The following is a 21589-nucleotide window of genomic DNA, read 5'->3' as shown; positions in this document are numbered from 1 at the left end:
CTGGACCTGGTTGTAATAAAGGCCCAAGAGGTAGTTCCTATCATCGTGCACATTTCGCTGAAGGAAGAAACTGAGGGTCAGTGACCCAAGTGAAGTGACTTGCCCAAGATCATGCAGGAGGACATGGATAATTGTAATTTGAACCAAGGTCCCAGCAAAGCGGGATTGTTGGGGCTGAGTGGGCCGGCTCCTGCATTTCCTTCCCTCTCCCTGGGCTTGGGTCTCCCACTAGTCCAGACAGCGGCCGGGCTTGTCACGGGGCTCTGTGCAGCCTTTTCCACTCTCCCGGCTGCCAGCGTCCCGCCCCGTCCCCTCCCAGCCCCCAAGGGAGGAGGGGAGAGCTGCAGAGAGGAGGAGGGGTCGGGGAGGCCCGGCTTTATAAAGGCGGCTGGAACACCCCTGCCCGCCAGACCCCGTCGCCCGGATCCCCTGAGCTGCCCGCCATCCCACGTGACCGCGCCGCCCCCCAGCTCCACCGCTGAGTGAGTTGGGGCGCGTCCCTATCCCGTTCCCAGTCCCTCGCCGAGCCGCGTGGTGCACTGAAGCCGGGGTGGGGAGGAGAGCCGATGAAGGAGAACGCTAACATGGGGGGCTCCAGGCAGAATCTCTAATGGGAGAGATTTAGGACCTGAGGGAGCCGGGAGACCCGGGAGCCCACGGTCTGGTCGGCCACCTCCTCTCCTCCCCGGGCGCGAGGCCTAGGAGACCGCAAGCCACCCTCCAAGAATGCGCGTGCAGTCGTTGCCGTGGCAACGTGCAAGCCTGCGCGGGCCCACCGCTAAAGGAAAGGGGAGGTTGTTGGGGGTGTGGGGGCTGGTCCCCTGGAGGTCCAAACTCATCACGCGGCGGTAGCACGAGGGAACTGGGAACGTCCCCTCCCCCGTGTCCCAAATCCTGTGGGAGCCAGAACGCAAGTCGCATCGCCTCTCTGAGCCTCAGTTTCCACATCTGCCATATGGAGGCAAGATTATTGGTTCCAAGTTCCCCGAAGAGTTATCTGGAGGGTAACGATCCAGGCTAGTCCCCACTTATGGTTGGACGTCCAAGGAATGGGTTTAAGCGGCTCAGATAACTCCTGCGACCCCACCCCACCCCCAGGCCCGCTCGCCATGGCCCTCTTCGGGGCCCTCTTCCTAGCGCTGCTGGCAGGCGCACACGCAGAGTTCCCAGGCTGCAAGATCCGCGTCACCTCCAAGGCGCTGGAGCTGGGTAAGGCGCAGGGGCAGATAGGGACGGACGGGAGCGGACGGGGTTGGGGTCGCCCCAACAGTGGGCACGGGAGCTAAGTAAGGGTTTCTCTGCTGCTTCAGTGAAGCAGGAGGGGCTGCGCTTTCTGGAGCAAGAGCTGGAGACCATCACCATTCCGGACCTGCGGGGCAAAGAAGGCCACTTCTACTACAACATCTCTGAGTAAGTGGGGGGCGGGGCCTCGTGATCCGGGGCGGGGCCTAGGCGGTGGAGGCGGGGCCCGAGAAATCTCAGGGTCTCGGGAGACTGGAGGCTGAGTGGGATGGGGCGTGGCCAAATCGATGAGGCAAGACTTAAGAAACCGGATGGGGCCGAAAAGATAAAGGCCAAGCCAGTCATCATAGGCGGGACCAGGCAGATGGGCGTGGCCAGGCGGATGGGCGTGGCCTTGAAAATGTAGAGGGGGCCAAGAAGGAAGCAGGACCAGTGGATGTGAGGCGTGGCCGAAGAGCACCGGAAAGGTGGAGTCAAGGAACTTGCCAATAGATGAGAGTGGAGTCTTGGGCACGGGGTGGAGTTAATCGGAGGGGTGGAGAAACTGAAGGCTCTAAGTATGGTTTAGGATGAGGGAGGGGGAATAAGGAATTGAGATGTGAGACGGAGCTTAGGTGATGGAGGCAAAGTGAACGGACTCTATTAAAAGACCGGGTGTCGCAACCCCAGGGTGTGGGAGGGGAGGGGGTGCAAGCAAACAAGACTTTTTTTTTTTTTTTCTGAGAGGGAGTCTTGTTCTGTTGCCCAGGCTAGAGTGCAGTGGCGCGATCTTGGCTCACTGCAACCTCCGCATCCCGAGTTCAAGCGATTTTCCTGCCTCAGCCTCCCGAGTAGCTAGGACTACAGGCGCGTGCCACCACGCTCTGCTAAGTTTTGTATTTTTGGTAGAGACAGGGGTTTCACTATGTTGGCCAGACTGGTCTCGAACTCCTGACCTCAAGTGATCTGCCCGCCTCGGCCTCCTAAAGTGCTGGGATTACAGGCATGAGCCACCACCGCACCTGGCAAACAAACAAACAAGACTTTTAAGCGATGGGGTGAAGCTCATTTTTAACACCTGGATCAGGAAAACCTCCTCTCTCAGCCACCCAAGTTCAACTTTGAGCCACCCAAGTCTAAGTTGGGCACTTGAGGGACAATGGAAGAATTCATTCCACCCACTCCCGCTTCCCCAGGCCTGGACTTGAAAGGGGAGCAGACAAATTTCCTGTCGTTGGGGGAAGTTCCCTCTTCTTGGCCCTGGATCTGACCCTGAGGCCTCCTGTAGGGTGAAGGTCACAGAGCTGCAACTGACATCTTCCGAGCTCGATTTCCAGCCACAGCAGGAGCTGATGCTTCAAATCACCAATGCCTCCTTGGGGCTGCGCTTCCGGAGACAGCTGCTCTACTGGTTCTTGTAAGGACCCAGCACCCTCAGGGGAGTGGAGAGTGGGTCAGGAGGGCTGGAGGTGCTGTGGGGCTGTGGGCAGCCCCCTTAGCCTTCCTGAGTTTCAGTTTCTTCATCTGTGTAATAGGAACAGGCATATGCATTTCATACGAGTTGATAGGAGGGTTTGGTAGGATGTATGGAAAGAGGTGAAACCTTATTAAGAGGTATGGTGATGCATGGGGGCACTGAAGACTCAATTGAGCTCCTACCTGGAGTGAATATTAACCCCCCTGGCAGCTATGATGGGGGCTACATCAACGCCTCAGCTGAGGGTGTGTCCATCCGCACTGGTCTGGAGCTCTCCCGGGATCCCGCTGGACGGATGAAAGTGTCCAATGTCTCCTGCCAGGCCTCTGTCTCCAGAATGCATGCGGCCTTCGGGGGAACCTTCAAGTAAGCCCCAGCCCCAACCCCAGCTCACCCCTTTCGAGCCCCACAGCTCATCTGCCTAGCGCAATGCAAAGTGCATAGGCCTGGGAATCAGACCAACTGGGTCCAAAGCTCAGCTCTGTCACTTCCTGGCTGTGTGAACTTGGCCAAGTCACTGAAGCTTGGTGCCTCAATATCCTCATTTTATAAGATCCTATTTTATAAGATCGTTGCCAGGATTATTTGTGTTGGTGTATGTAAAAAATATTTAGAACAAGGCTGGCTGTGATGGCTCATGCCTGTAATCCCAGCAATTTGGGAGGTCAGGGCGGGTGGATCACAAGGTTAACAGATCGAGATCATCCTGGCCAACATGGTGAAACCCCATCTCTACTAAAAATACAAAAATTAGCTGGGCGTGGTGGCACGTGCCTGTAGTCCCAGCTACGTGGGAGGCTGAGGCAGGAGAATCGCTTGAACCCGGGAGGCGGAGGTTGCAGTGAGCTGAGATCGTGCCATTGCACTCCAGCCTGGTGACAGAGCAAGATTCCATCTCAAAAAAAAAAAAAAAAAAAAATTTAGAACAGCACCTGGCATATGATAAATGTATATTTAAGTGCTGGCCACTTAGATAAGAGTAACTGTGAGGACTATCTGATATGCACATTTGGCCATGTACTGGATTCTCAATAATTGGTATCTCTAAATAATAATAACAAAAATAATAATTTTTTTTTTTTTGAGAGGGAGTCTCACTGTGTCACCCAGACTGGAGTGCAGTGGCGCCATCTCGGTTTACTGCAACCTCCACCTCCTGGGTTCAAACGATTCTCCTGCCTCAGCCTCCCAAGTAGCTGGGACTACAGGCATGCACCACCATGCCCAACTACTTTTTTTGTATTTTTAGTAGAGACAGGGTTTCGCCATATTGGCCATGCTGGTCTCAAACTCCTGATCTCAGGTGGTCTGTCCGCCTCGGCCTACCAAAGTGCTGGGATTACAGGCCTGAGCAACTGTGCCCGGCCTATTTTTTTATTTTTGCTGCTGAGAAGGGGATATTGTTCTTGTTCTGGAAGAGGGTGGGGGAGAGAAGATGATGGATTATAACCTGGTGTTGGTACACTGTCAGTATTATTTATTCATCAAACAAAGTGTATGCCAGGCCCTGAGGATGCAGGAAGGAGCTCAGAGCCTATCTGGAGCAAAAAACATTTGATATCAGGGCCTGGAGAGAAGGACTAAGAAAATGCTTTGGGGATTCAGAGGAGGGGAATCTGGGAAGACTGCCTGGAAGAGGAAGCATCTGAGCTCAGATGGGAAAACACAGAGTAGGAATGCAGAGGGCGGAAGGGAGGGCATCAGTAAGCCAATGGATATGGGGATGCTCAGAGTGGGTTTGAGGCAATGTGGGTGGATTCATTTGACTGATGGGACCAGAGAGTAGGTCAGGAGGTCTTGAGAATTAGACTGGAGAGGGAATTTGGGCCTGGTTCTTGGAAAACCTACGTGGAGGAGCTGTTATTCAGGCTGAAGCTGAGGACTCCTACTGCCACTATTTCCCTAGTCACTGATTTCTCCTGGACCTGGACTGGGGTGGAGGCAGGTTCTGGGCTCATCCGGCCTCTCCTCTCCTCACAGGAAGGTGTATGATTTTCTCTCCACGTTCATCACCTCAGGGATGCGCTTCCTCCTCAACCAGCAGGTGTGGGCAGCGACAGGTCGCAGGGTGGCAAGGGTGGGCATGCTCTCACTTTGAGAAGGCCCTGACTCTGGCTCCCACCTCGCAGATCTGCCCTGTCCTCTACCACGCAGGGACGGTCCTGCTCAACTCCCTCCTGGACACCGTGCCTGGTGAGTTGGTGGCGGGTGAGTCCGGGTGTGCAGCTGTCATGCAGCACCTCAGAGCAGGCCCCTTCCGAGCCCTGCTGTTGAACAGTCCTGGGTTCAAATGTGGCCCCTGGAGCTGACTTGTTGTGCGATTTTGGGTGAAGTGCTCATTTCTGTCTGGGCAAAGTGCTTGTTTCCTCACTTGGCTGGCAGTGCCTCCTCCTGGGGTTGCTGTGAGGATTATCTGAGAGAATAGTTGTCAAGGTCCTCAATATGTGCATGCTGATCACTGGCATCCCATTTGTCTTCATCACCTAGCATCTAATAGGTGCTCAATTAACATGAATTCCCTTTTTCTTTTTCTTTCTTTTTTTTTTTTTTTTTGCACGGAGTCTTACAGTCTCACTGTGTTACCAGGCTGGAGTCCAGTGGCACGATCTCAGCTCACTGCAATCTCCACCTCCCGGGTTCAAGCAATTCTCCTGCCTCAGCATCTCGAGTAGCTGGGACTATAGGCGTGCACCACCATGCCCAACTAGTTTTTTGTGTTTTAGTAGAGACGGGGTTTCACCATGTTGGCCGGGATGGTCTCGATCTCCTGACCTCGTGATCTGCCCACCTTGGCCTCCCAAAGTGCTGGGATTACAGGCATGAGCCACTGTGCCTGGCCATGAATTCCCTTTTTCTAAGCCATGACCTCTGTCTACTGTGGGGCAAAGGTATTTTCCCATCACACCTAACACACAGGCATGGGAAGCGAAGGAGGAGGTAGGAGAAACCAAGGGAAAGGAACCTCATGCCATCTTTTTTTTTTTTTTTTTTTTTTTTTTTTTTTTGAGATGGAGTCTCGCTCTGTCACCCAGGCTGGAGTGCAGTGGTGCAATCCTGGCTCCCTGCAACCTCCACCTCCCAGGATCAAGCGATTCTCCTGCCTCAGCCTCCCGAGTAGCTGGGATTACAGGCGCCCACCACCATGCCCAGCTAATTTTTGTATTTTTAGTAGAGACGGGGTTTCACCGTGGTGGACCAGGCTGGTCTTGAACACCTGACCTCAGGTGATCCGCCCGCCTTGACCTCCCTAAGTGCTGGGATTACAGGTGTGAGCCACCATGCGCGGCCCCCCCATGCCATCTTGTTTAGTTATTTTTTTGAAACCTCTATAGTGGTAGTAATAATAATAACTAACATTACTGAGCACCTAACTACACACCAGACCCTAAGTGCTTTCCACATAAAACTAATTTGACCCTCATGACAACCCTGTGAAGGATGTATCCTCATTTTATGGGTGGGCCTCTGAGCCTGGAGAGGTTAAGCACCTTATCCCACATCACACAGCCGTGAGTGACTTGAGCCCCTTCTTGCAGTGCGCAGTTCTGTGGACGAGCTTGTTGGCATTGACTATTCCCTCATGAAGGATCCTGTGGCTTCCACCAGCAACCTGGACATGGACTTCCGGGTGAGCTGCTTGGGCTGGTGTATGACCTCTGACTTCCTAACAAGACCTCTTTCTCTGCTAAGTTGCAAGATTTTACTTCTTAAAGCACAGCTCTGATGAGGCCACTCTCATGACTGAGAATGCTATGGCTCCCTGTTACTACAGAATTAGGTTCAGCCTCCTGGGTCTGGCATTTGAGCCCCTGTTAATCTTACCTGGCCCCACCTTTTATATCTCATCCTGTTTCTTTGCAGCTGCTCTTTCCCAAATTGGACCCTGGCTTCCCACCTCAGGGCCTTTGCTCATGCACGGCCTTTCCCCAACTACCCCGAAGGAGCTGGACATAAATTTCTATACAAATAATCTCATTTCATTCTCTCACAACCCTGTGAGTCAGGTACTAACATCATCCTAATTTTAGGAATGTGGAGACTTACTCATAGAGGTGACGTCACTTGCCCAAGGCCACATAGCCAGTGTGTAGCCACTACCTTTGGTCTCCCAGAGGAGTATAGCAGTTTCAGAGTGCAGACTTGGGAGCTAGAATCAGTCGGGTGCAGTGGCTCATGCCTGTAATCCCAATACTTTGGGAGGCCCAGGCGAGAGGATCGCTTGAGCCCAGGAGTTTGAGACCAGCTTGGGCATCATAGTGAGACCTCCTTCTCTACAAAGAGAAAAAGAATGCCTGAAGTTCAAATCCTAGCTCTGCCACTGACTAGCTGCACGGCCCTAAGCATAAGTCTTCAGTTGGCCAGTTTCCTAACATGTAAATGGAAATAATCTAGTAAGAAAACACACGTTGTTATGCAGATTAAATAAGTCGATCTATGTGAAGAGCTTAGAGTACTTGGCAAAGAAGCATGAGTATGCACAATATATGTAAACAGTAGCTGTTGTTCCTGCCTCTAGCTTTCAAGGCCCACTCAGATGTCACCTCTTCCCTGAAACCTTTCCTGACCCTCCCTCCTCCAGTCTGACGGGCTCGCCCCCTGGTAGCAGGTGTCCTCCTTCCAATGCCTTTTAAGAGATGTGCTTGTGAATCCTCCAAGAACAGCAGCTGGGTTCCCACCATCCCCCCACAGTGCCTAGCACGGGGCCGGGAGACACCTGCTGTCAGTCCAGGTGCCAGGCCAGTCTGCCTTGACCCTGACTGTGAATGCCACACCCCAGGGGGCCTTCTTCCCCCTGACTGAGAGGAACTGGAGCCTCCCCAACCAGGCAGTGGAGCCCCAGCTGCAGGAGGAAGAGCGGATGGTGTATGTGGCCTTCTCTGAGTTCTTCTTCGACTCTGCCATGGAGAGCTACTTCCGGGCGGGGGGCCTGCAGCTGTCGCTGGTGGGGGACAAGGTATGTCACGGCCTGTTTGTGGGATGGGCAAGAGAAGGTCTGTGACAGAGCTCACTCCCTCACTCCTGATTCCCCTGTTCAGGTGCCCCACGACCTGGACATGCTGCTGAGGGCCACCTACTTTGGGAGCATTGTCCTGCTGGTGAGTGCTGGCGGGGGCAGGGATAGGGCCACCTGCACACCAGTGAGACCAAGGAGGGGTGCAGGCGGGGCCCCCAGTGGCAGCCACGCAGACAGGGCCCTGGCCTCTTGTCTGTGGCCAATCCCCCTCGCCTTGTCATGGCTGTTCCCGTCTGTGAAGCGGTCTGCTCCTTCCTGCCCCATCTCCTTCGCAGAGCTGCTGTGAGGATTAGTGAGAACCCAAGCTTTGCAAGTGTGAGGGCTTTAATAATAATTCACATATACTTTTGTTTATTTGTGTATTGGGGAGGAGAGTGAGAGTTACACATTTTATTTATTTATTTTTTTGAGACAAGAGTCTCACTTTGTCACCCAAGTTGGAATGCAGTGACAGAATCTAGGCTCACTGCAACCTCTGCCTCCCAGGGCTCAAGCCATCCTCCTGCTTCAGCCTCTTGAGTAGCTGGAATTACAGGCTTGTGCCACCACACCCCGCTAATTTTTATATTTTGTTGAGACAGGGTTTCATTATGTTGCTCAGGCTGTCCTTGAACTCCTGGGCTCAAGTGATCACCCATTTTTGGCCTCCCAAAGTGCTAGGATTACAGGTGTGAGCCACCGCACCTAGCAGAATTACAAATTTTAAAAGAAATAATTCAGTCATTATCATCATCCAATTTATGGCTAAGCAATTAAGAGCAGGGTCTCTATTGTCAGACTGCCTGGGCTTCAAGCCTAGTTCTGAAACTGAGTAACTACATAACCTCTACAAGTTACTTAACCTATCTGTGCCTCAATTTCCCCATCTCAAAAATGGGGATATTGCTGGGCATGATGGCTCACGCCTATACTCTGAGAACTTTGAGAGGTCAAGGTAGGAAAATTGCTTGAGCCCAGGAGTTTGAGACCAGCCTGGGCAACACAGTGAGACACTGTCTCTATTGAAAAATAAATTTTTAGTCAGATCTTTTTTTTTGGGTGGGGGGACAAAGTCTCACTCTGTCACCCAGGCTGGAGTGCAGTGGCGCAATCTTGGCTCACTGCAATTGAACCTCCCGGGTTCAAGCAGTTCTCTGCCATGACGACTCAGCCTGAAAAATAAATTTGTAAAAAATAACAACAACAAAATTGGCAGTAATAATATCGGCCTCACATGGTTATTATGAGGTTTAAAGGAACCAACACATATACAGTGTTTAGAATCATGTTTGGTGAAGATTAGGCAGTTGCATCTTATAGTATTCCTTCACTGCCTATAGAAGAAGGCATAGCAGTTTAGAGAAAGAAGATATGGCCAGGCACGGTGGCTCACGCCTGTAATCCCAACACTGTGGGAGGCTGAAGCCGGCAGATCGCTTGAGCCCAGGAGTTTGAGACCAGCATGGGCAACATGGCCAAACCCCGTCTCTACGAAAAAACAAAAGCAAAAACCAAAACAAAAAACAAATACAAAAATAAGCCAGGCGTGATGGCATGAACCTGTGGTCTCAGCTGTTCAGGAGGCTGATGTGGCAGGATAATTTGAGCTGAGGAGGTTGAGGCTGCAGTGAGCCGTGATCATGCCACTGCACTCCAGCCTGGGCAACAGAGACCCTGTCTCAAAAAAAAAGGAGAGAGAGAGCAAAAAGATATGGCAAGGGGTTTGGGCGTGGTGGCTCATGCCTGTAATCCCAGCACTTTGGGAGGCCGAGGTGGGCGAATCACCTGACGTCAGGAGTTCGAGACTAGCCTGGCCAATATGGCGAAACCCCGTTTCTATTAAAAATACAAAACTTAGCCGGGCATGGCGGCAGGCGCCTGTAATCCCAGCTACTTGGGAGGCTGAGGCGGGAGAATCGCCTGAACCTGGGAGACAGAGTTGCAGTGAGCCGAGATTGTGCCACTGCACTCCAGCCTGGGCAACAAAGTGAGACTCCATATCAAAAACAGAAGACATGGCAAGGGCTGAGATACTAATGCAAAAAGGACATCCACGAAGAGTCTGGATTGGAGATGGACCTGAATATTGAGATGTATTTAGGAAGCAGAAAGAGAAGAACACATTCCTGTTTCTTTGTGTGGCAACGGCATGAAGGCTAGATGCAGATTTGAGAGTTTTGGAAGCCAGAGCTCCCTCTGTATTTGCAATATGAGAGTCCCCAGAGGACAGAAGCTGCACCTGCCTTCCTTCCCCTTCTTCCCTGGGGGCTCCAAAGGAAATGGCAGGGACTTGACCCACCCCTGCTGCTCATCCCCCAGAGCCCAGAAGTGATTGACTCCCCATTGAAGCTGGAGCTGCGGGTCCTGGCCCCACCGCGCTGCACCATCAAGCCCTCTGGCACCACCATCTCTGTCACTGCTAGCGTCACCATTGCCCTGGTCCCACCAGACCAGCCTGAGGTCCAGCTGTCCAGCATGACTATGGTACGGGTCCCGGAGTGGGGGCTGCTGGCTGGGGGTCAGGGAAAAATGGGCTGTGGGTTACTGACCTTCTGGGTCAGTAACATCCTCCTCCCCATGTTCCTGCAGGACGCCCGTCTCAGCACCAAGATGGCTCTCCGGGGGAAGGCCCTGCGCACGCAGCTGGACCTGCGCAGGTAGGCAGGCGCACTTCTCTGCACCTCAGTGATTTGAGGACAATCACAGCTGTCCACAGGGATGTTGAGCTAAAGTTCAGTGATACCTATACGCCACTGAGAGCTGGGGTCTGTCTTTGTTAACGCATGCCAAAGTGCTTTGGTAAAGTCTAACTCCTCTGCATTCTCACATGTCCCAGAGGCAGGCAGGGCAGGTATTATGAGAGATGAACAAATGGGTCCAGCAATGTTAAATAACATGCCCACAGTCACACAGCAAAGATCAGAACATGGGTTTTGACAAAAACCTCAGCACAACACAGCTTTGTGACCTTGAGGCCATTTTATCTTTTTTAAAAATGTTATTCTTTTTTTTTTTTTGAGAAGGAGTTTCGCTCTTGTTGCCCAGGCTGGAGTGCAATAGCGTGGTCTTGACTCACTACAACCTCTGCCTCCCGGGTTTAGGCAATTCTCCTGCCTCAGCTTCCTGAGTAGCTGGGATTACAGGTGTGCGCCACCACGCCCGGCTAATTTTTGCATTTTTAGTAGAGACAGGGTTTCACCATGTTGGTCAGGCTGGTCTCGAACTCCTGACCTCAGGTGATTCACCTGCCCCGGCCTCCCAAAGTGCTGGGATTATAGGTATGAGCCACTGTGCTTGGCCTTATTTTATTGTGTTTATTTATTTTTGAGACAGAGTCTCACTCTGTTGCCCAAGCTGGAGTGCAGTGGTGCAATCATAGCTCACTGCAGCCTTGACCTCCTGGGCTCAAGTGATCGTCCAGCCTCAGCCTCCCGAGTAACTGGGACTGCATGCATGCACTACCATGCCTGACTATTTTATTTTTTGTAGAGACGGGGTCTCACTTTGTTGTCCAGGCTGGTCTCCAATTCTCGGGCTCAAGTGATCGTCCCACCTTAGCCTCCCAAAGTGCTAGGATTACAGGCATGAGCCACCGCACCCAGCCCATTTTGTCTTTCTAGGCCTCATTTTCTCCATGTGTTTAATACAGGCAAAAGTAGCATCTGCCTTCTAGGGCTGTGCTATCCAATATGGTAGATACTAGCCACATGTGACTATTTACATTTAAATTAATTATAATTAGTTTTTCAGTTGCACTAAGCCACATTTCATTAGCCACATGTGGCTAGTGACTACCATAGTAGACGGTGCAGATACAAAACGTTTCACAGAAAATCTGACTGGACAGTGCTGTTCTAAGGTTAAAGGAGATAATGTAGGTTAGGACCCTAGGTTCTAGAGGCAGCTTCTGACACTTTCCAGCTGTGTGACTTCAGGCAAATTACTTAACCTTGCGGGGCCTCATTTTCCTCATCTATAAATTAGTGCAAATCCTAATAGTGCCCACTCCTTGGGCTTGTTTTGAGGACTAAACCAGTTGGTACTGTATTTTAAAACAGTTTACTAATATTAACTTTTTAAACACGTTGGCTGGGTGCAGTGGCTCACACCTGTAATCTCAACACTTTGGGAGACCAAGGCGGGTAGATCGCTTGAGGCCAGGAGTTCGATACCAGCCTGAGCTACAAAGTGAGATCCTGTCTCTACAAAAAAATTTAAAAGTTAGTCGGTCATAGTGATGCATGCCTGTGGTCCCAGCTACTTGGAAGCCTGAGGTGGGAGGCTGACTTGAGCCCTGGAGGTCAAAGCCACAGTGAGTAAAATTACACCACTGCCCTCCAGCCTGGGCAACACAGTGAGACGCTGTCTCAAAAATAAATAAAAATAAAAAAAATAATAAATATGCTTAGTGTCTGACAGGAACTAAGCAATGTGAAGTTTTGTTACATAAAATAAATAACACCTGCAAAGCTACCAGCAGAAGTCTGGCACGTTAGAAGTGCTCAATAAAGGCCGGGCGCGGTGGCTCACGCCTGTAATCCCAGCACTTTGGGAGGCCGAGACGGGCGGATCACAAGGTCAGGAAATCCGAGACCATCCTGGCTAACACGGTGAAACCCCGTCTCTACTAAAAATACAAAAAATTAGCTGGGCTTGGTGGCGGGCACCTATAGTCCCAGTTACTCGGGAGGCTGAGGCAGGAGAATGGCGTGAACCCGGGAGACGGAGCAGTGAGCCGAGATCGCGCCACTGCACTCCAGCCTGGGCGACAGAGCGAGACTCTGTCTCAAAAAAAAAAAAGAGGTGCTCAATAAATAAAAAGTAGCAGTCTTGGAGAAAAGGAGACCCAAGTGGCAGCAATGACTGCCCCGAGGATACCTGGAAAGTTGTAGCACTTGGAAAGGTGCCTAGGTGGGCATCTGAGCCTGCAACTCAGACACCTCTGGTAGGTAGGCCTGGGTGGCCTGAGGAAGGGGAGCTTCCAGGCTTCCTGCCCACAGGGCTCCTTTCTTTCCCGCAGGTTCCGAATCTATTCCAACCATTCTGCACTGGAGTCGCTGGCTGTGAGTGGGGAAGGGTGGGTGGGCTGGGCTGGGTTCATGAGATCCTGACCCTCACCATTCCCTCCTCCTCATATAACTGCTCACCTGCGGGCAGCTAAAGGCAAACCCAACCCTGACTCGCTGCCCTGTTTCCGCCCTCGCCCCTCCCAGCTGATCCCATTACAGGCCCCTCTGAAGACCATGCTGCAGATTGGGGTGATGCCCATGCTCAATGGTAAGGCTGGGGTGTGAGGATGGAGGAAGAAAGGAGGGGTGAACTGGGCGGGCCCAGACTGAGCGGGGTGCTCCCACCCACAGAGCGGACCTGGCGTGGGGTGCAGATCCCACTACCTGAGGGCATCAACTTTGTGCGTGAGGTGGTGACGAACCATGCGGTGAGTGGGGGCAGGATGGGGAAGGAGGGAGGGCCTTCCCCTCTCTCTATAGCTCCCCAGTGCCCTCCATTACCTGACCCCAGCTCCCCCATTACCAGTCGCCCCTCCCATTTTAATCTTAGACTCCTAAAAGCCGTTGCACACACTGTGACTTCTTGGAGCACTCTTCTCCCATCCCAATACCTACTAATTGTTCAGGTCTTAGCTCAGAGGTCACCTCCTCCAAGAAGCCCTCCTTGACACCCATAGTCTACACTCCTACAGCCTCATTTTAACACCTTGACATGGAATTATCCATTAGATTGAGTTCCTGAAAGACAAACACTCTGTCTCTTGATCTCTAAACTCTGGCCTCAATAACTGAATGAATAAATGAGGCTCCCCTCTCCCCCACACAGGGATTCCTCACCATCGGGGCTGATCTCCACTTTGCCAAAGGGCTGCGAGAGGTGATTGAGAAGAACCGGCCTGCTGATGTCAGGGCGTCCACTGCCCCCCCACCGTCCACAGCAGCTGTCTGAGCCCTCAATCCCCAAGCTGGCAGCTGTCATTCAGGACCCCAACCCCTCTCAGCCCCTCTTTTCCCACATTCATAGCCTGTAGTGCCCCCTCTAACCCCCAGTGCCACAGAGAAGACGGGATTTGAAGCTGTACCCAATTTAATTCCATAATCAATCTATCAATTACAGTCCGTCCACCACCTCCCTGTGGGCTGTCCTGAGCTCTGTTGGGTTCCTGGGATGGAATCAGTGCATCATAAAGGGCATTCTTTAAGCAGAGAAGGGGCCAGGCCACCCCATTCAGGAACTGCTGCGGGAATAAAGTGCTAACTTGCCCCCAGGCTGTCTATGGGAGACCCTGGGCCCAGTCTGGGATGTACAGGGCTGTGGGAAGGGGGCAGTCCTGGCGGCAGAACCTGGCCTGCAGGGGCACTTTGCTTAGAAGAGGACTCTCCTAGCGGGAGAGGCTGGGAGGGGCTGCATCAGGCCATGGAGCTGTGCTGTGGTCATCAGTATGGCTGCTTGTTCAGGAAGCGGGAAAACATGGTGAAGGCAGCGAGGGGCTTGTCGGTGGGAACCATGTGGCCGGCGCCCTGAGGAGCAATGTTTGTGAGCTCCTGACCCCACCATTCCCTCCTCCCTATATAACTGCTCACTCGGGGGCAATTCCTTCATCCCAAACCCTTTATTCTTCCCAGAACCCTCCCCACCCCTCTCCAAAAAAACTTGCCCATACAGGGGCCAGATGGTGACCCATGACCCAGCCTAAAAGGCAGCCAGAGGGGAAAGGACGGGTGGGTCCTGCTCCTTTGCCTCTGGCCCAGTTATCTCTCAGCAGGCCCAGTCCCTACCTTGATCGTGAGAAAGGCGATGTGGGAGAACTCCTTCACGAAGCCGGCAATCTGCTCCCCGCTGTCCCCGTACTTCACTAACCAGGGCCGGCGCTGCACCTCCATCTGCCCCACCAGGAAAGACATCAGCCTACAGCAGCTGCATCCTTGTTCACAGCTACCAGCAAGACCTTAGGGCTGGGAATTCCTCCACACTTGCCCTCTGTGGGCCAGAGCCAGGCAGCCAGCTGGCCACTCCCAGGCATACCCGCTCCCAATCCTCCACAGCAGCCCCTATCCCAGGGCCAGGAATCTCTACCTTACCTTCTGGTTGAGGGAATCCACAAACCACTCATCCCCCATGAAATTGCAGGCCATGTCTACATCTCCATTATATAACAGGATCTGGTATTTCTAAAGCAGGATGGGGTAAAAATGAGGGGTGTGGAACAAGCCCAGTCCCCAGCCCTTCCCTAGTTCAAGGCCTACCCCTCAGGAAATTCAAGGGGCCGAGCTAGATAACATGAACCAGGGAATTCTCATGTTTTCTAACGACTTACTGCATGTCCAGTATTCTACTAAATGTTTTATCTGTGAAGGTAGATATCATTATTATCCCCATTTTACAGATGGGGAACCTGAGGCTCATATTTAAGAAATTTGCCCAAGATTATGTGGCTAGTACAGGGACTTGCACCCAGGCCATGTGACTCCAGAGCCCATGCTATTAACCACTGTGCTGGACAGAACCTAGTCCTAACTTGGCCCTGCCAGTGCTTCCTATATCACCTTGTGCAAGGTCTCCTCCCACCCTGGACCTCTGCTGGCCCGTTTTTGGCATGAATGAAGCTCTTCTCACCCTTAAGACTCCTTGGCTGATGCAGACCCCTAGGCCTCCTATAGCAGGACAGCATGGGTGGGGACAAACCCAGGTTCAAATTCTGACCCCACCAATCACAGGACCCTGGGCTTCGCCTTTCGGAGTTTCAGCTTCCCTTGTCCTGACAGGAAGTCTAAAGGGCCCCCAGCTTGCTGTGCTACTCTGGGGTCCTAAGGCTGCTGGTGATCCAGCTGTGCTCTCCCCACTCACCTGTGAGCTAAGCAGCTTCAGATACTGGGAGTTCATGCTTCGGTAGAGACGGCGGTACTGTAAGTTTACCAGAAAGCTGCCGGGAACATACGAGCAGGCCCCAGGAGGACCAGGTCGGGGCGAAAAGTAGTCAACAGATCAGACCTTCTCTCCTATCTCCAAGCTCCAACCCAGAAGGCAGACAGCTGGGTTCCACTCCCCTTTTTGGGGGGGCCACCTCTCTAGGACTGACTTGGATGTTGGGCTGGATGGGTTGGGATTCAGACAGCCTCAACTCACCACCATTTAGAAAGGTACAGGGATGCTGGGCGTGGTGGCTCACGCCTGTAATCCTAGCACTTTTGGAGACCGAGGTGAGTGGATCACGAGGTCAGGAGTTCAAGACCAGCCTGACCAACATGGTGAAACCCCGTCTCTACTAAAAAAAAAAATACAAAAATTAGCCAGGCGTGGTGGTGCGTGCCTGTAGTCCCAGCTACTCAGAAGGCTGAGGCAGGAGAATCACTTGAACCCGGGAGGCGGAGGTTGCAGTGAGCCAAGATCACAGCACTGCACTCCAGCCTGAGTGACAGCAAGACTCCATCTCAAAAAAAAAAAGAAAAAGAAACGTACAAGGGACGCGTTTTGGTTGTTACGAGGACTGGGATGCATCTGGCATTTAATGTCTAGGGGCCAGCACGTGTAGGAGTCACAACATACAACAGGGTAGAGTGTGAGCACTGACCAATCAAAATGGACCTCAGCAGCCCTGCTGGGCCCAGTGTTACCCTTTTACTTGGGGTTGTGTGGGGGTGGCCACAGGAGACTGGACATGGAAGTTAACAGTTTGTTATTGTTGTTTGAGATGGAGTTTCACTTTTGTTGCCCAGGCTGGAGTGCAGTAGCACGATCTCAGCTCACTGCAACCTCCGCCTCCTGGGTTCAAGCGATTCTCCTCCCTCAGCCTCCTGAATAGCTGGGATTACAGGTGCCCACCAGCACACCTGGCTAATTGTTGTATTTTTAGTAGAGATGGGGTTTTATCATGTTGGCCAGGCTGGTCTCGAACTCCTGACCTCAGGTGATTCCCCCACCTCAGCCTCCAAAAGTGCTAGGATTACAGGCGTGAACCACTGCGCCCAGTCGGAAGTAATAGTTATTAACCAATGTGATGGCCGGGTGTGGGGACCCTCGCCTGTAATCCCAGCACTTTGGGAGGCCAAGGAGGGAGGATTGCTTGAGACCAAGAGTTTGAGATCAACCTGGACAACATAGTGAGACCCTGTCTCTACAAAAAATTTTTTAAAAAATTAGCCAGGAATGGTGGCATGTGCCTGTAGACCCAGCTACTCAGGAGACTAAGGTGGGAGGATCGCTTGAGCCTAGGAGGTTGAGGCTGTAGTGAACTGTGAAACAACAACCAATGTGGCTACGTAATGAATTGGGGCTGGGCGGGGTGGCTCATGCCTGTAATCCCGGTACTTTGGGAGGCTGAAATGGGCAGATCACTTGAGCCCCAGAGTTCAAAACCAGCCTGGGCAATATGGTAAAACACCATCTGTACAAAAAATACAAAAATTAGTTGGGGGTGGTGGTGTGCGTCTGTAGTCCCAGCTACTGGGGAGGTGGGAGGACTGCTTGAGCCCATGAGTTTGAGGCTGCAGTGAGCTATGATCACACCACAGCACTCCAGCCTAGGTGACAGAGTGAGACCTTGTCTCAAACAAAAAAATTTTAAATTTAAAAAAGATAAAAGAATGAATTGGCTGACTCTCAATCCACTGAGGGGTCAGGGATGGATGTTAAACATCCTCTACAGCTCATCTTATTGAGAAACTCTACACAGAAGATCCCTGAGAAACCTGCCGATGCCCACAAGCCCCAGCAACCCACCACCCCAAGTCACAGGTGGCCACAGAACCTCACTTGCACATGTCCCATTGTGGCAGCTGCTCCGGGATGTTGAGGGCCTTCCGCACGTACGGGTTGTTGAGGTAGGTGGAAGCAGCTGTTGTGTTGGTGCAGGGGGGGTCCATGCGCACTTTATCCCCTGAGCGCAGCAGTGCCTGGAAGGCACAGACAGTGGGTCAGGGCCTCTGCTTCCCTGCCCCTCCCCCTGCCCCCACCTCACCAGGAGGAAGCCCACGCCCTTGCACACCTGATGCCACGTCCGCTTGAGTGGCAGGCGAGTGAAGATGTTGCCCAAATCCTGGACCACAACAGTGTCCTTCTCATACCTGCAATGTGAGGTGGGGGAATGGGTGTGGAGCCTCCAGATGGGGCTGGGGTTGGCTCCAGGGGCACCCAGCAGCACCTACCTAAAATGGCTGGGCACCCCTCCAGCACACGGGGCATAGAGATTGTAGATGTTGAGGCCAGAGTTGCCCACGATGCGGGCCACTTCCTGAAGCTGCAATGATACACCAAGCCACCATGCTTTACAGATCCCCGGCCTCTCCACGACCCCACCAAGTTGTCCCAAGATTTACTGCTCTTGGATTTCACCTCTTCACCCACTTTTTTTCACAGGTAGGGAAACTGAGGCTCAGTGGCAGGAATCTTCCCAGACCTGGGTCCAAATCCTAGCATCACTGCCTCCCAACACTGTGACTTCAGACAGTGATTTCAAAATTCATGGCCCTCAGTTTCCTTATCTGGAAAATGTGGGTAGTACGATCTCATTTGAGGGGGAATCTTGAAGCTTAAATAATCTACATAGACACAGTTCAGCACAGTGCCTGCCACATTGCAGGTGTTTGATAAATGTGAAGAAGTCCTTTCTCCCTCACGGAGGTTATGGGATTTGCCACCATAGGAGGTGGTGGTGGTGGGAATACACACTTAGACACATGTCCCAGAGAACACTAAATTGCTTAAAGGTGCAAGAAAGCAATGAGGGACGGAGAACAAGGAGTCCCCAAGGAGGGAAATGTGGTCCCATTCTCAGGATTAGGGATGGGAGAGCTCATGCAAAGTGATGGCAGAACCTCACATTGGTCACGCATTCCGGGTCTTTGTTGTCATAGAAGTTACACTTGTTTTGAGAGCAGCAGTGGGTCTGGAGAGAAGACCAAAGCCTGTAGGAGATGAGAGTGAAAAGCGCATCAGCCTCTGGTGGGAAGAGGAAGGCAGAGGAGGCGAGCATACCCCCCACCTCCCACCAACCTCCCTGACCCTAGGAGACTGGGAAAGATATCACAGGGTGTGGTCTGTATGTCATCTAAGCTAGCTCCCAAAGAGGTGCCCCAGGGTCATACAGACAGGCCTCCTTAGTTCCTTTAAAATCTGATTTCTGGCTGGGCGCTGTAGCTCATGCCTGTAATCCCAGCACTTTGGGAAGATCATTTGAGGCCAGGAGTTCAAGTCCAGCCTGGCCAACACAGCAAAACCCCATCTCTACTAAAAATACAAAAAATTAGGCAGGTGTGGTGGTACGCGCCTGTAGTCCCAGCTGCCTGGGAGTCTGAGGCATGAGAATTGCTTGAACCTGGGAGGTGGAGGTTGCAGTGAGCTAAGATCGTGCCACTGCACTCCAGCCTGGGTGACAAAGTAAGAATCTGCCCCCCACCCCCCAAAAAAAAAGAAAGAAAGAAAAACTGATCTCTATTCTTTGGCCTTTCAGCACTAGGTTCTTTCTGCAACCCACCTGCTGCTCATAAACCTGGGCTGGGCCTGTCATATCATGTGCCTGGAGGACAGACCCGAGATCATGTGACCTGCCTCACCCCAGAGATTGCCCAACTGCCCTATCCCATACCTGTTCCCCAGAAGGCCATGGTAGTAGGCAAAGTAGACCAGGGAGTTGTCATTCTGCTCATAGGAGGAGAGTCCATTGCCCACAGCCAGCCCCTGTGAAACACCCAGGGTGCTCAGCTCATGTAGAGGGCAAAAAGGAAGAGCCTCCCTCACCCTAACACCCAGACCTTCAGCAATCCGGAAGCTGAAACCCAGGGTGGTTTATGTAGGCCGGTGGGTATGGGAGGCCACTCAATGCAAAACACAGAGCTGGCAGCCTGACAGGTGAGTTTCCTGTGTGGGAGGCACACAGACAGACCTAGGGCAGCCGGTGGTGGGGAGGTTATGCAGGAAGCTGGGTTGGATGGGGACATTGACCAGTCTGACCTTGCTAACTGTAAGGCCACAGCCTCAAGCTACCTCCCTTCCCTCCTGCAGCTACCCTGCACCTGAAGGTTCATGCTGGGATCCTGCATGACCAGCACGGCCAGGGTGGGGATGTAGATGCCAGCATAGCTCTCCCCGGTCAGGAAAAGTTTGTTGTTCTTGTACTCCGGAAAGAGGCGGAAGAAATCTTGAAGGGCCTCAAAATTGCTCTGGGCGACCTGGGGATGGCAGAGCAAGACAGAGGGAATCAGGAAGCTTTGGTATTTGAACTGGAAAGAACTTCAGAGATAATGACATTAACCCACCCTATTTGTGCAAGAGGAAGTGACTGGCCACCATACCACAATAGCATATGACAGAGCGAAAAGTAGACTCCAAGGCCATGCTCTCTCTCCCAGCATCATGCCATGGATGGAGGACCGGGGAGCCTGGGGCAGATGGGCAGGCACCAGACTCACCTCAGTGTCATTAGTTGCATAAAACTTGTCATCGGAGTAGGAGAAGCCCACCCCAGCTGGGGACTCCAGGTATAACACATTGGCAATCTAGAGGGGAGGGAAAAATTAGCTAAATGCCACCCCATCCAAGTGCCCAGACACACCCACAGCTCCAGCTATACCAGATTCCAAGAATAGGGGTTGTACTCCAGGGTGACACCATCTGGCTGGACCTGAGGAGGAAAGAGATGGCTGAGTAAGTCCCAAGGGCCAGCTGGGTGGAGGGAAAGGGCCACCATGAGAGGCACTTTACATGTGGGTAAAACCTCTGAGAGGTACAGGCAGCAAAGCCAATGGCATAGAGGAAAATCCGGAGGCTTAGAAGGAAAGAAACTTTTTGGAAAATCACAAAGCCCCTTTCTCGCTTTCCCCAGCCTTTTACTTTGGGAACTGTGCTTTCCCCCTGCTGTCCACTCACCAGGAAGGGGCCATGCTCTGTGAGGAGCCCATCTAGGGAGCTGCAGCCGGGACCCCCATTGAGCCAAAGCACCACAGGGCTGTTCTCGGGATCCTTCTGGGACTCCACAAACCTGGGAGGGGGGTCAGGGCAGGGTTGGCGCAGTTGGAGGGGCCCTTTCCAGCCCTCCCGGCTCCCAGGCATCCTCAGGGGTCTGCAGAACTACCCCCCATCCCTCATCCGTCATCTCTTCTCCCAATCCCGCCCAGAAGGCAGGGCGGCAGACCAGTAGTGGAGGTGCTTGGAGCCGGAGCCTTTGAGGTAGCCGGAGTACTGGCGGAAAGACGGCTGCTTGGCCAGCCCGGGGAGGCGCTGGATCTCGTCCTGGTCGGGGGCTGCCTCGCCTCGGGACGCCCAGGACACTAGCAGCAGCAGCAGCAGGAACAGCGGCGGCGGCGCGGCTCGGATCATCTACGGGAGGCAGCAGAGGGGCTGTTGACTCGCTCCTCAGCGCTTCCGTGCAGCAGCCCCCGGGGAGGAGCTGGCGGCGCCTCCGCGAGGGAAGCCCCGGCCCCAGCGCCAGCTCCCACCCGCGAGCCTCCTCTGCCGCGCACCGATCCCGGGCTCGGGGATCCCCTCCAGCCTCCGGTGCCAGCTCACCTCTGTTCCCCCGCGTCCTTGCTCTCCAGGAGGCGCCCGGGGACTGGAAGTCATGTGTACGAGTCACGTGAACTCCGGCGCCACGTGACAGTCTTCCTCCCGCCCCTTCTTTGGTCCCTACGGACCTGGGGGGCGGTGGCGGTCAATGCCGGGTCAAGGTCCGCGGGCCTCGCGGATCGTAGCCCGGGCGCACGCGATCAGATGATCCTGGTGTGGACGGCTAAGTTGTAGGCGGGATGGCTGAGCAAGCGGCGCTAGGACCCCCGGGCAGAGGCTCGGGGAAGGGAGTCAGGGGAGAAATGCCTTACAAGGTCGCCTTGCGGTCACCATCATTGCCCGCCGCCCAAAATAGCCCCCGGCGCCAGCTGGCCTGCCCTATGGCCGAG

At 53.2% G+C, this 21589-nt stretch overlaps 2 protein-coding genes across 4 annotated transcripts; one reads left to right on the top strand and one right to left on the bottom strand.

The window, feature by feature from the left end:
- Positions 1 to 265: 265 nt before the first annotated feature.
- Positions 266 to 13830, top strand: PLTP (phospholipid transfer protein). 2 transcript variants are annotated; one of them, XM_001158846.7, is made up of 16 exons: positions 266 to 482; positions 1099 to 1209; positions 1311 to 1410; positions 2510 to 2638; positions 2909 to 3064; positions 4679 to 4742; positions 4828 to 4891; positions 6235 to 6326; positions 7476 to 7652; positions 7735 to 7794; positions 10011 to 10175; positions 10281 to 10348; positions 12712 to 12754; positions 12905 to 12968; positions 13052 to 13128; positions 13527 to 13830. In XM_001158846.7, the coding sequence occupies exons 2-16, from the start codon at positions 1110 to 1112 to the stop codon at positions 13647 to 13649; spliced, it is 1482 nt and encodes a 493-aa protein (XP_001158846.3). In that variant the 5' UTR covers positions 266 to 482; positions 1099 to 1109; the 3' UTR covers positions 13650 to 13830. The 2 variants fall into 2 exon arrangements, with proteins under 2 accessions (XP_001158846.3, XP_063658622.1); XM_063802552.1 differs by lacking the exons at positions 266 to 482; positions 1099 to 1209; positions 1311 to 1410 and adding an exon at positions 1481 to 1709 and having other exon boundaries at positions 2418 to 2638.
- On the bottom strand, positions 13770 to 21466 carry CTSA (cathepsin A). Of its 2 annotated transcripts, XM_016938014.4 has the most exons (15): positions 21204 to 21466; positions 20830 to 21014; positions 20565 to 20676; positions 20269 to 20319; positions 20108 to 20194; positions 19712 to 19867; positions 19285 to 19376; positions 18520 to 18604; positions 17846 to 17937; positions 17686 to 17764; positions 17454 to 17593; positions 15549 to 15624; positions 14783 to 14872; positions 14480 to 14584; positions 13770 to 14221 (listed from the first exon to the last, which is right to left on the bottom strand). In XM_016938014.4, exons 1-15 carry the CDS (start codon positions 21255 to 21257, stop codon positions 14138 to 14140), a joined length of 1488 nt encoding a protein of 495 aa, XP_016793503.1. In that variant the 5' UTR covers positions 21258 to 21466; the 3' UTR covers positions 13770 to 14137. The 2 variants fall into 2 exon arrangements, with proteins under 2 accessions (XP_016793503.1, XP_016793504.1); XM_016938015.3 differs by lacking the exon at positions 20269 to 20319 and having other exon boundaries at positions 21204 to 21352.
- Between the last annotated feature and the right edge of the window lie 123 nt (positions 21467 to 21589).

This window comes from Pan troglodytes, chromosome 21, assembly GCF_028858775.2.
Source record: "Pan troglodytes isolate AG18354 chromosome 21, NHGRI_mPanTro3-v2.0_pri, whole genome shotgun sequence".
Classification (NCBI taxonomy): domain Eukaryota; kingdom Metazoa; phylum Chordata; class Mammalia; order Primates; family Hominidae; genus Pan; species Pan troglodytes.
This window is presented reverse-complemented; position numbering and strand designations above follow the sequence as displayed.